At 47.4% G+C, this 13,732-nt stretch overlaps 1 protein-coding gene across 1 annotated transcript in view; it reads right to left on the bottom strand.

Annotated features, from left to right (window-relative positions):
* Window positions 1-896: 896 nt before the first annotated feature.
* The window catches only part of CASQ2 (calsequestrin 2), a 64,988-nt gene continuing 52,152 nt past the window's right edge, over window positions 897-13,732 (bottom strand). Inside the window, exons 9-11 of the mRNA XM_058716105.1 lie at window positions 6,764-6,864; window positions 4,551-4,625; window positions 897-2,991 (exon numbers count right to left, since the gene is read on the bottom strand). Of these exons, the coding sequence (XP_058572088.1) occupies window positions 2,776-2,991; window positions 4,551-4,625; window positions 6,764-6,864 (392 nt within the window). The 3' untranslated portion in view covers window positions 897-2,775. The remainder of the gene's footprint in view (window positions 2,992-4,550; window positions 4,626-6,763; window positions 6,865-13,732) is intronic.

Raw genomic sequence — 13,732 nt, 5'->3', positions numbered from 1 at the left:
TTGAGTACGGCCTCCAGGGAAGGAATATCTTGGCTTAAGCAGCAAAAAGAATTGTGGGAAATTCACTTGCGTCCATCTCAGGACACTATCCAAGGAAAAGAACTGGGATCCTTTGATTGCTTAACTTAAGGAATTTGATTTAGTTTAAATCCTTGATTTCAGTATAAAAATGAAGTTACATTTATACTCCTTTAAAGTGTTTGTGTGGCCCTGGGAAAATTCCTTGGGCCCTCTGAGTCTTCACTTCCTCATCTGTAAAATGGGGAGAATAAGAACTTTGTGAGGATTAAATGACATAATACATGTAAAGCACATAGCATCGTGCTCCAGGCACACACCAAACATTCAATAAATACCAGCTCAAGAGGTTTTAGACCAATAACTAAACAGCACTACTACATACAAACAGTACTAACTTAACACTCAGTGCTTCTAACATGGGAGTACCACAACATGATTTAGACTTAATGCATATTACTCAGCCTCCAGGAACAGGGAATTTTTCCTGGGCTGGAGAACAGACCACTTTCATGACAGACCACATTCCTTGACTACTTGAAAGATTAGCTTCAAAGATTACTTTGAAAATTTACCTCCCCAAGAGCTTATTAGAGGTGTGGTTGGGTCTGGCTGGGTCACAACATAGTCCAGCTTGGAAAGTGTCAGCCTTGCTTTGTGAAGGGGAGGCCTTGTAAGCATTGTTATCCAACAGCGCTGGGGAATGGTACGTATTCTGGTGAATCAATCATTCACCCACCAGTTCAAGAAACGAGTGTGTACTTTGTGCTGGATAAAGTGCTAGTTGCTGAGGATACAAAGATAAATAAATTCCTTGCTTCCAAGAAGCCTACAATTTAGTGAAAAGACAGGCACATAAATATGTGTTGCAATTTAAATGATTTTTTAAGTTCATTTATTTATTCTGTGTGTGAGAGAGAGAGAGCACAGCAAGGGCAGAGAAAGAGAGAGAGGGAGAGAGACAGAATCCCAAGCAGGCTTTGCACTGTCAGCATAGAGCCCAGCGTGGGGCTCGAACCATGAACCTGAGCTGAAACCAAGAGTCGGATGCTCAACCAACCGAGCCACCCAGGCGCTCCTATGTGTTACAATCAAGGACAATTTCCATGGTTTGGGGTATGCACAAAATTCCATGGTTGCAGAGGGGAAGGCAGCCCCTTCAGATCACCTTGACAATTGGATACACAGTGATACCACTCTTCCAATATGGGACTCCATGAAGAGGAGGAGAAGTTTAGGGGAGAAGGTAATGAGTTGGGGTTTTGCCATGTTGTTTGCATTGCTTGTGCAACATCCAAACCAAGATGAATGGGGTCTAAAACTAAGAGAGTGGTCAAGGTTAGAGACCCAGACTTGGACGTCATTAGCCCACAGGTGGTAGCTGATGGGCACGGATGACAGTACCTTGGAAGAAAGTTAGAGTCAAGAGATACTGTGAAACACTATCATTTAAAGGGCAGGCAGGGAAAGAGGGGCCAGAAAGGAAAACAGAGGGAACAGAGAGGTAGGACAGGAACCAAGAGAGAATGAACAGGATCAGGAAAACTAAGCGAGGATTTCCAAGATAGTCTCAATATTTTCAAAGTATAAGTTTAATGGCAGTGTTAGTTGGCTACTATTCCATACAAGGATTACCCTATTTCCAAAGCATTTGCACCATGTCTAACACGTGTTAAAAGATTGAGAAAATAAATTAGAACGTTATAATGCACACTTACTGCTAAAACTATCAAGCACAATGTAACTTCTAGATAGTTTTGAAGGCACTTTGGGATTCTCTCAGTGCCTGAGGGCGCCATTATGAACTCTAGCTATTGTCCTGTGCAAGTGTGGGAGGGCTGACAAATGGAGCATTGGTTGACCTCTAGATAAACCAACTTTCACTCCCCAAGGGAGGGCTCACTAGCAGCAACAGAGAAGGGTATCTAGATCCCAGTTCAGACTAGGAAGCCAGCTGACTCAATCAGGGGCATGAACCCAGAAGAAAAAATTAAAAACCTGTAATCCTCCCACTTTCTCCACCCCCTTGTGCATAGTGCAAGATTTGTCATCACTAAAGGGAAGTTCAGAAAGCAAATCTACCTCCGATCCCAGATCCTAACGTACTAGAAATGATGGTGATATCTGTACACATGGGGTTCAAGGCCTCCCAGTAGCTATCCCAACACTTGGATCTGAGCTCATAAAGGTCTCACCTACACTTGAAAGAATCAGTTTAACTGATTTATAAACTCGTTTCTAAGGCTGAGCCCTCCCTCAGAGAGAACCTCTTGCCTTGAGGAGGGATCCCCACTGATGTTCCAGGCACGGGGGCCAAATGGATTAATTGCGGGTCTCCCTGGGCTCCGACTGTAAGGTCACTCTATGCTCGGAGTTTGCCAGCTGTCCATTCTGTTACCGTCACATCAAAGACAACAAGTAAACTTGAGTAGCGGTGTCAGGGATTGTTCGACCAGACCACTGGATTCCGGCACTGCTACGACCGCTGACGGTCTGGCAAAGAACAAGAGTTTTTCCAAGACAATCAAGACAGTCCACATGGCAATAATTCCCCCACTTGTTCCTGCTGAGTGGGATTACTGGGTTAGAGGCATTTGCTGAATGGTACAGCTCCTGATGAGAAGGGGTTGGGGAAAGGGATGGGCAAGGGGGAAGGAGCCGGCGGGCGGAGGCCAGGGCTGTGTGCTGTCCCCCGCCGTGCTGTCTGCATGGTCATGTAGCTGTGATTTTGCTTTGATCAGTCATCTGGGGTGGGGGCTACTCATCATCGTCATCGCTGTCATCATTATCCTCATCAGAATTGTCATCGTCATCGTCATCGTCATCCTCGTCATCATCCCTGTCGTCCTCATCTTCATTGTCGTCGTCTTCAGTGTTTATCTTCCCGGAAAGCACATCCTCGATCCAGTCTTCCAGCTCCTCAGCTGTGGGCAGGTCGTCATCATCTGGGATCTCCATCCAGACGCTGTCGGCCTGCAGCGAGGGACCGAGGGACCGAGGGACCGAGTGAGTGAGTGAGTGCAGGAAGGACAAGTCAGACCAGTGGGGTCCAAGCAGCCTGGCTCAGTTGTCAGGGACGTGTGCACACTATTAAATGCGAAAGCCTCAATGCAGAACACTCTGGGTAGGATCGCACTTGTGCAAGATAAAAGGAGGTGTGTGTGTGTGTGTGTGTGTGTGTGTGTGTAGTTTGTGCAGAACGGTTTCTGGGGAAGGAGGAAGAGTGTGGAGGCAGGGCTGTGGAGGGTTGGCAGGGGAATGGGCGGAGCCCAGCATGCTGAGACTGGCAGCTGCTTCAACCCGGCCCCTCCTTAAGATGCCACCTCCCCCCACCCACACACCCCGAGTTTCTTCCTTGCTTCTCCACCCTGGAGTAGTTCCTCCAGATCCCCAGCACTCCCCACCCTAACCTGCCTGCTCTCCTTATCCCAAGCATTAGGTCGTTACTGTGGAAAGTGCTTGGGATGGGGAGGCAGGCCAGGATTGGGGCGGTTTCCAGGGGTATTGAAATCAAGTATTATTATGAGTTGTAATTATGTTTGCACTGGTTTTTTTTCCCCTCTGATTACATGAGCATATCTACAAGACACCTATTTAATAAGAACAAACATGTATATAACATTTCTGGTAGGATGGCCATGAAACCACTTACCAGTGGTTCCCTCAGGGAATGGGAAAAAGTAGAAGGTCAGGGCAGTGGGAAATACTTTTGCTTTTCACCTTATCGTCTGCTGTTTTACTTAAAAATGTTTTAACTTGAGCAAATTTTAAAACTTGTTTATTATTATTAATTTAAAAGGCAGTTTCGAAAATAAATAAGTACAGAATTCCCCAGGTGACCAGACGCCCAGCAACAGGGTAAAAGGACATTGCTACCTGGGCCCCATTCACAAGCATTTCCACCGCCATTAATTAGGGCTCTAATGACTTCTCTGTGACCATCTCTTTCTGTCCATTATTTGCCCATTATCTGTTGTATCTGTGCCCCCTTCTGTTTTTTTTGTTTTTTGTTTTTTGTTTTTTTTTTATGGGGGAGTTGTATCAGACATCTGGGCTGAGATCTAAAATTCCTCATGCTCTGCCAGTCCGCCACACCAGCTTGCCTCCCTGCCCTCAGTTCAATGGCACCTGCATGGTGAGAAGAGGCCCCTCTTCCTATGTGATCTTCCTCCCCTTCTCCTGTAGCCCCCTTGCTGACCAGCCACTGTGCAATGGAAGCTGCATGTGTGGGTTCTTTTGCATTAAAAAAGTTTGTTGTGCTTGGGGAGAAAATTCACAGGAGAGGCTACTTGGGTGGAAAGCTCCAAATAGTAAAACAGGACAGCTGGCCCTGTAAGCAAGGAAATATGGCCATACATTTCCAAGGAAGTGCCCAATCATGAAACCATAGATTAAGACTGGCTCAGACACTAGGCTTGGGCCACACCGGCAAGTTTTTCATTTCAGGACAGGCTAGACTTGTATACGTGGTGGCCCAGTCAGGACGGGACAGTCTGAGGGTGCCTGAGCAAGCTTTCATGGGGTATACTCACATCTGTCACATTCACCACCCCAATCTGTGGCTTGAATAGATCAATCTTGAAAGTCTTTTCCCAATAGGCAACAAGCTGAAGCAACAACAAAAAAAATGAGATTAGACAGCAGACAGAGGGCATTCCCTGTTAAGGCCACATTTTGTGGCTGGACCCACCTGCCATCCCATCATCATAGGTCACCATTGATTAAAGGTCTCCAAAACATCTGCGGGCACTTTGAAAACTGAAGACTTGGCCTCAGCCCTCAAGCACTTTAAATAAGTATGAAAACAAGATGTTATAACACAAACTATGAAAACATGTAATATAAAATCTCCTACAGCTGTAAGGAAGAATATTACAGAGATGGTCTGACGTTGATTCCCAAATTACTTGTGGCTCTTTTATGTGTGGCGAGAGAGCCATTTTCCCCCACTTCTCTTTCAGTGGCCCATTTAAAAGTCCCTTACCTTGCACTACTCTGATCCACGAGGTGGCTGGGAAGGTAGTGAAGTGCCATCCAATTAAAAGGGTTGGTGGCGGGGGAGGCGTACTTTGCCAGGCTTGGGATCCACATGGACTAGACTGGCGGGGGGGGGGGGGGGGACTAAAGGAATAAGGGGCCGTGGGGCTAAGACAGTGCAAATGTTCAGTGACAGAAAGTCTCCAAGGCAAATATATGGCTTGATGGGGACCAGGGATAGTCGGGAACCTGGATGTCGGGACAGTCTAAAGATTTCTCCTTTGTAAAAACCAAGATAAACAAACACACAGGGCAGGTTGGGAGAGCTGCTGGCCATCTGCAAGCCTGCATAACAAAACAGTCCGGGTAAACTAGAAATACAGTCTGGCAGAGGCTAACTAAAAAATGTCATAATATCTAGGATCTTATGAGGCCAAGACTCTGTTACGATTACCCAGAATGATGACAGTGACCTCAGGTGTCAGGAGAGTCTCTGCCTTCGATTCACTTGCTCTGTATGTAGGGTTGGGTTTCAGGACCGTCAAACTCATGAAATCCCCTCCCTTTTGACTATTTAATCATGATATGCTCCGTCGTGTCCTATGCAACAAATGGTAATTTTGGGAAGAAGACAAGTTATCGTTTGTAATCTAATGATAACTAAACGTGTACTGGTCACCAGCAGCTGGCTCATCCTAAAGTCCACTGACTAGCAGGCAAAACTTTGGCACCACATAGTCCTGGGTCAGGATATCACGTCTACCACATAGTAGCTTCAACCTCGCCAGCTGTTTTTCTTTTCATCTGTCAGACAGGGATTATGACAGTCCCTACTTCATAGTGTTGTCGGGAGGATTAGATGAGATGGTCCGTGTGAAGAATTTACTATGGTTCCAAGCATACAGTAGAGTAAATTAGTTACATCCATTATCACGACCACTGGGCTTGTGTGCTGTACGAATTCTGTTTATTATTCTCTTTAGAAGTAAGCATAACCCTCTCTCTCTCAAATAAAATTTGAAAAAACTGGCTCAGGTCATGATCCCAGGGTCGTGAGATCGAGCACCCCCATCGGGCTCCGCGCTGAGTGTGGAGCCTGCTTGGGATTCTCTCTCTCTTTCCCTCTGCCCCCTCTCCTCCCTCTCTCTTTCTGTCTCAAACAAATTTAAAAAAAAATAAAAATAGGCATAATCAAGGCTTTCTGGCCGTTGATCACTGACACCAGCAAGAGTTTGGACTTTAATTTTCTTACACATTCAACATGTGCTAGATACAATGCTAGGACCTGGGAGAACACAATGCACATGGCAGATGGTCTTTGCCCTCCAAGAATTTGCTCCTTCTCTCCATGAAGTTCTTAACTCCATGCAAAATGTTCAGGTCTGATTTTAATTTCTTAGTAACTCTGGTTCCCTTGGAATGACGCTCCCCCCTCCCCCAGAACATGAAGGAGGCGATAGCAAGGGAGGTGGTGGGATGGGGACAGCAATGGACGTGCTAGCAGAAGAAATTCACCCCGCTCACTCGCGTGGGTGGGCCGGAGGAACCCCTGGTCTCCAGGGAGGTGAGTGCTGGGTCTAATCGTGTCAGTGCGAAAGTCAGTGTTGCCCCAGTGGCCAAGGTCTCCCACACTGGATGGGGGTGGTCATCGTGTTTCTGCAAGTGCGTCTCCTGCTTCACCCCCTGCTCGTGCTCCCGGGGCTCACAATAACACAAGCATGAGACTGTGAAGGTGACCGCCAAAGGTGCCGGGGTCTGAGCCACTCACCAGAGGAAAGTCATCCGGGTCAATCCACACGATGCTCAGGTCAGGGTTGTCCGTGTTGTCCCTGGCAACCTGTTTCAGGATTTCCAGGAACTCGTAACCATCTGAAGCAGGATTCGAGAAGGCTGAGTAACCCCAGCACAGACATGGCTTCCAACACCAAGAGCAGGGAGTGTGGTTTTTCCACGAGGGTTTCTTAGGCCTATTTGGTGCATACCCTTAATTATAGGATTATTCTATAAAATGAGTCAGATGAGAACTCCAGCCGCAAAGCAGCTTCCTCAAAGGAAATGATAAAAATTTTAAATAAAAAAATTAAAAGTTCACAGGGAAGCGGCTGCTTCTTAACTCAAAGCTGGGCTCCATTGGCTAATCTGCACGTGAAAACTGACCAGGCTTGAGTCAGCAAGTACAATCCTAGATCAGAGGAACCCCTGCCTGGTCCTTGGTTCCCTGTGCCCTCTTTGGAAACCAGTAATTTGCCATCCCTGAGTTCTACATACCAAGAACATGTAGCCTGGATGCTTTTCTACAACCTGGAATTTCTAAAACTTTCAAATTATGCTTCTGATTTACAGCTGGTTTCATAGCTTTGAGATAGCAAATAGGGTTTCTCTTCCTCCCTCACCATTTCCTTGTATGTCTGCCTTCCCCCAACCAGGCAGCAGCATTCATTGCCCCCAGGGGAGGGATGATTCATAAGAAAAGCAGAGACAAGCCTTGTGAGCCTCAACAACACAGTTTTTTGGTTTTTTTTTTTTTTTTGTAATAAAAATAAAAAATTAAGCCTAAACCTTTAAGGACTGGGAGCATAAAATTTATACCAGAAACAAAAAGTTTTGGAAGAATGTTTAGTAAGAAAAAGCACACCCTAACCCCACTACGTCCCCACCCGACTCCAAACTAGAAACAAAGAGTGGAGACTCTGGGAAGTATCTGAGAATGAGCTCTGTGCCTGTGCGTATGTATGTGTTTGCGCATACGTGCTTTTACGTGTGTGTGCACAGATGTAAGCTGGTGTGTACATGTGTGTCCACACACAGAAACTCCACACTTCCAGGGAAAATCAGAGCATAGGGGCCTCAGGCTTTGTTTCAGAATGAAACTCGGGAAAATGGAAAGGCCCCCGAATCTCCTGGAGGACCCCTCAGTGCAGGAGCACTGGGGCAGAAAGGTCTGTCCCGAGGCCCCACCGAGTTCTCTGTGGTTCTGAGGAACATGGACGATGCCACAGTTGGGATGGACAAGACCAGAGGTGACCTGCTGGGAACAAGGGCTGGAGACCATATGCAACCACAGCCGATGCCAACCAGGTGAATAGTACACCTGTCTGTGCCCCCGGGAAGCGGCAAGACCCCGGACCTCTAGGGATGGTGGGGTGAGGGTTGGGGTGGGGGGCATCGATGATCAGACCCAGTTCCCACTGGGTACAATTCAGGTTTGGTTCTAGACAATAAAGTTCCATGTCTGGCCTAGCTGATGTGTGGCCTGAAATGTACACCCTCTCTACAAGCAACTGGCCACCTGCCTCCTAATTCAGTCTGGTAACTGCCCTTTCATTGTAAAGGTTTCTTCTTGTGCTGAGGTCCCAGGCACTTGGTGCTCTTCTCTGTTTAACAAGCCTCGCCCCTCTCCAGGAGCTCTAGCCTTTGCTTGGTAAAGATTTTTCTCTGCCCTTCCTCATCGCCAATACATTCCAGGCAAAATGCATGCGATCCTTAGCAATTCGTCTCTGAGTGGGTGGAGTCACCCACACTGTCACTAGCTCACGCTGCTAACTGTGAGATTCAGACTGGGCCCCCTCAGGCCTTGCTATCTGGAGAGCAGAGTTACTGCTAGTAGTCAAGAGGCCGCAGACTCTTCCAGCAGAGATATGCTCTGCCTGGGTGATTTTTCCACCTAGTTTCTGAATTACGGGTCTCCCTTGATATCCAAAAGTAGAACGTTCCTATGAACCAAAATGCTGTAAAGCGAAGAAGCAATAACATTCTATAAAATCCAAAATCCTCTTTGGATTTCTTTTCATTAGCAAAAGCAGGTGTTAACATAGGACTTTTGTAAAAGCAATGTGATGTAAAGCAAATGTTCGGTTAGCGAGGGAAACCTGGAGATCACGAGTTACCTTCTAGGACAGACCCTTGTGAGGAATAGGGCCGCAGGCTTTAGAGTTCATTGTCATTGTGGGGATTGGATGGAGTTGGGTCTGGGGATATTACTCCTGGTGCCTGTAGGAGAGGCTGAGAAGGTCGAGCACTGCGTATTATGATACATAACCCACAGATTCCCTGTTCTGTGGCACAGTTCTATTTCCTGATATCTGGACACCACGGATCTCCCTTCTCTGGGGACAGAACCATGCCACAGAACAGGGAATCTGTGGGTTATATATCATTACACAGACCACAAGGGGGAATTCTCCAAAAACACTTCCCATGACTAGTTTTAGCAGCCAGAAGGAAGTACTCTGGAAGGTAAGAATCAAATTTAAAAGTGAATTTGGGGGCACCTGGGTGGCTCAGTCGGTTGAGCATCCGACTTCAGTTCAGGTCACGATCTCGCGGTCCGTGAGTTCGAGCCCTGCGTCAGGCTCTGGGCTGATGGCTCAGAGCCTGGAGCCTGCTTCTGATTCTGTGTCTCCCTCTCTCTCTGCCCCTCCCCCATTCATGCTCGGTCTCTCTCTGTCCCAAAAATAAATAAACGTTAAAAAAAAAAAAAAAAGTGAATTTGAGGAGCACCTGGGTGGTTTAGTAGGTTAAGTGTCTGACTCTTGACTTCGGCTCAGGTTATGATCTCATGGTTTGTGGGATCAAGCCCCGCCTTGGGCTCTCTGCTGATAACACGGAGTCTACTTGGGATTCTCTGTCTCCCTCTTTCTGCCCCTCCCCCACACTCACTCATGCTCTCTTGCTCTCTCTCAAAATAAATAAACTTTTTTTTTTTTAAAAAGTGAACTTGACAAATCAGAAATTCACACAGAGGATGAAATTCAATGACACAGACCCTGATTCAAGTAGAAACTAAACTCGAGATACAAAAGATGAACTTGCATAAAGGGAGGCAAGAAGCCAGTTGGACACTGCATTGCAAAGGGGCAAGGGTGTCACCAGAACAACGACTAAACAGGGGCGCCTGGGTGGCTCAGTCGGTTGAGTGTCCGACTTCGGCTCAGGTCATGATCTCACGGTCTGTGAGTTCGAGCCCCGTGTCGGGCTCTGTGCTGACAGCTCAGAGCCTGGAGCCTGCTTTGGATTCTGTGTCTCCCTCCCTCTCTCTCTCTCTCTCTCTCTCTGCCCCTCCCCCACTCATGCTCTGCCTCTCTCTGTCAAAAATAAATTTAAAAAAACTTAAAAAAATATGACTGGGGCGCCTGGGTGGCGTAGTCGGTTAAGCGTCCGACTTCAGCCAGGTCACAATCTCGCGGTCCGTGAGTTCGAGCCCCGCGTCAGGCTCTGGGCTGATGGCTCGGAGCCTGGAGCCTGTTTCCGATTCTGTGTCTCCCTCTCTCTCTGCCCCTCCCCCGTTCATGCTCTGTCTCTCTCTGTCCCAAAAATAAATTAAAAAAAAAAAAAAATTAAAAAAAAATATGACTAAACACACAAGATAGCACTATAGTTTTCTGACGGAAAACCCTACAGAATGTTGGAATAAATACAAAGAAATGCTATGTACAGGAACCTTTTCTATTCTACATGCTAGAGCAGGCTTGGAGATAAAAATAAAAAAACTGAAGGAATAAAAATTGGGTTCTGCAAGAAAAATCAAATGGACTGGAGTTTTTACATAAACAAGAGAAGTGAAAGTTTTGGCTTAATGCTTATTTTTGGGAATATAAAAGATTTTTGTATCTATAGAGTAAGGAAATCTCAGAAAACATTCACAGTAATAAATGGATAAATGAGGTTGACAATAAAGCAAGAGAAACCTCATCCAGATCCAAAGGCAGCTTTTTGACTTTCAGGATGACAAATTCCAATATGGTCATAATCCTTCTCCTCCCTGGACATTTTCAAGAACAGAACAGACGGAAGGAGCCTGGCATGATGCTTAAACACACGGACCCTTGGGGCAAACAACCTTGGTCCAAATCCAGGTTCCACCATTTTGAGTGTGACTTAGGGCAAGTCTTGGTTCCTCATCTGTAAAGATGGGATGATGATAATCATAGTACCTGTTTCATAAGGTGGTTGTAGGTTACATGAGTTCATACCTCTAAAGCACTGAGATGGTGCGTGGCACATAGTAAGCTTTAGCCATTATTCCTAAATCATCTGGATTCTTCTGCTTGAATACAAGGAATTTGACCATTCATCTCTCCATTCAATGCATTGGTAATAAATACAATGATCTGGGCGCAAGTGGTGGGTAAGATACAGTCTTGGCCCCATGCAATAGAGAAGACAGACTCATAGGAAGTTACACGGGGAGACAGTATGTGATGGGGTGGCTCCTTCTGGCCCCTGTTAATGACTCTATGACTGAAGGCTTCAGGGTGGCTGTGCCAGTAGGTGTAGCTATGAGAATCTTGCCTCAATATGTGGGTTAGAGCAAGGTTTGTCTCCTTTGTTTTAAAGTCATTAAGCTAACTTGGATATTCCTTAGGGACAGCTTCTGTTTCTTTGTAAAACAGGTGTCCAAGCAGGTGTCTTGGGAAAGAGAAACAGCCATGATGGACCCTCCCTTTCTGACCGGGAAGGCAGGCGTAGGAAGCCATATTTCACTTTTGTTATTCGATGTAAAGCAGAAGATGAGCCCACAGTTGGAATCACATGAATAAATAGGTGGGTTTGAAATGAATAAATGTTTACTTCATCAGTGATGCACTAAGCTTAGAGACCTTGTAAGAGTGTGGCCGTATATCTTTAATTGTTTTTGGAGGGGGGGGGGAGACAGAGAGAATGTGTGTGCAGAGTGGGTGTGTGTGTGCGTGGGGGAGGGGCAGAGGGAGAAGGAGAGAGAGAATCTCTCAGGCAGAGCCTACGAGGGGCTCAATCTCACAACCGTGACATTATGACCTGAGCCAAAATCAAGAAGTGGATGCTTAACCGACTGAGCCGCCCGGGCACCCCCATGTATCTTTCAGAAGGAATAGTCCACGATTTTTTAAAAAGCTAGATTTAAAAAAAAAAAGGAAGAAATATTATTCTGTGCTTTTGGGGGGCCAGTAGTTATTTAGACACCAAAACAACTACAGGACTAGTCTCTGCATTTAATCTTCACATCTGGTCCTGATGGGGTTAGGAAGATCTTAGTATCTCCATTTTAAAGAGGATGGAATTGAGACACAAGGAGAGTATGTGGCTTGCCCGGCGTCACCTGAGAGCAAGGGGCAGAGCCAGGACTGTAACTCAGGTTTTTGGGCTGCACGTCTAGAGCCATTTCCGCTGTCGTTTTCCCTCTGAGAGTTCGGCACTCCTACCAAAGCTGTTGCCATCTTCTTCCCTCAAAGTTGTGCCTGAGATTTGCAAGCTGTGAAAGCTTCAATAGTAGGGAAGCACGGGCCTCCAGGAAACAGCATGGGGGCAGCGTCCTCTGGAGCAGGTGGACAGGGCCGTGCCCCTCTTCCTCCCAGCCCCAGTGTGTTTGGTTGGCTAACTCAGCGGTGTCCCTGAGTGTGACTGGAGTCTCAGAGATCGACCTAAATAAAGAAGAGGGACCTGGCACTGTGAGAACTGTAACTCCCTCCCTGCCACACAGGCTTGGAACCTGACGTCCCATGACCCAGCGCTGAGGGCCAGTGTGGAGCCAGGTTTCCCACGGCAGGCGAGAGGCCTCTGGGAATCACAGCTCTGTGGGAGGGGAAACTGGTGATTATGCTCTCCTCCTCCCAGGCAGGGAGGATCTGGTGGGAATGAGGCTGGACCAAGCCCTGGGGGACAGTCCCAGCCGTGACAGGAGCCAGGGCTCTGTCTGGCAGAGACCTGTGTATCTCAGAGCCAAGCCCAGAGACTGGGGGCCTGGATTTGAGCCCCAGTTCGACCACTTCTTAGCTATGTGACCTGGTGACGTTATTTAAGTTCTCCATGCCTTTGTTTCCTCACCTGTACATCAGGGAAGATGATAAGGACCATACCTAGTACATAGGGTTGTGATACATGCACAGTTAGCACTTAGCAAGCACCCCAAATGCTAAGTTCAATAAATCAGATTTGCATTTGGAAGCTCAAATAAGCAGTCAGCATGCCCACTGTAGACAATTGGTCTCAAAAGCATTTCCTAAGAACCTCAGGCGGTCGCAATCCAGTTGGAACAGGGCTTGGAGACGTTCATTCTGGGGCCAATCCGCATCTGCACATGGCAGCCCGTCCTTGCTTTTCCAGCTTGTTAGTGCGAATATTCCCTGGGCCCTTGGAGGATATCCATCCAGCATGCGCTCATGTAGAAACGCCAGTCTGCGAACCTTTCAGCAGGTGTTATAAAGAAGATGTCAGCCTGATGCAGACACATCTAGGGGCGGCAGAGGAGAGGCGTTCGTTTTCAAACCTGTCAAACTGTGGCTCCGGGGGCATCCTGAGCGCAGGAGCGGGAGAGGCTCTGGAGGAGGCAGATGGAGGCGCACACAGGGCCTGGGATCTGGGGCGAGAGCAGAGCGCCAGACGTGTCCTTCCAGGGCCCAGAGAGCAGGCACTGAAGTCTGGGAACCAAGCTCACAGCTGGCATTGTCAGGACCGGTCGGAGAAGAGCCCTTGAGGGACCCAGATCACTAGGATAGACGGTCGTATTCCAAATCTGGGAACATCAGTGGACAGCGGGGAGGACGGCTGACCTCCCTCCTTTACTTGGCACTCTCTTCTCACTTCCCTCCCCATCTCCGGGTTCCAGCTGCATTGCGAATGCTCAGAGCCTGTCTAGGGCCAGGTGGCCGGGCAGGTAGGGTGCTCAGTTGCACCGGCAAGAAGTCGAAGCTCCTGTGTCTGCTCTGCCTCTGGCCATGTGATCTCGAGCACACACTACGGAACTTCTCTGTGTCTTTCA

The sequence above is a fragment of the Neofelis nebulosa genome, chromosome 2 (assembly GCF_028018385.1).
Source record: "Neofelis nebulosa isolate mNeoNeb1 chromosome 2, mNeoNeb1.pri, whole genome shotgun sequence".
Classification (NCBI taxonomy): domain Eukaryota; kingdom Metazoa; phylum Chordata; class Mammalia; order Carnivora; family Felidae; genus Neofelis; species Neofelis nebulosa.
The sequence above is the reverse complement of the archived record's forward strand: the minus strand, read 5'-3'. Positions and strand labels throughout refer to the sequence as shown.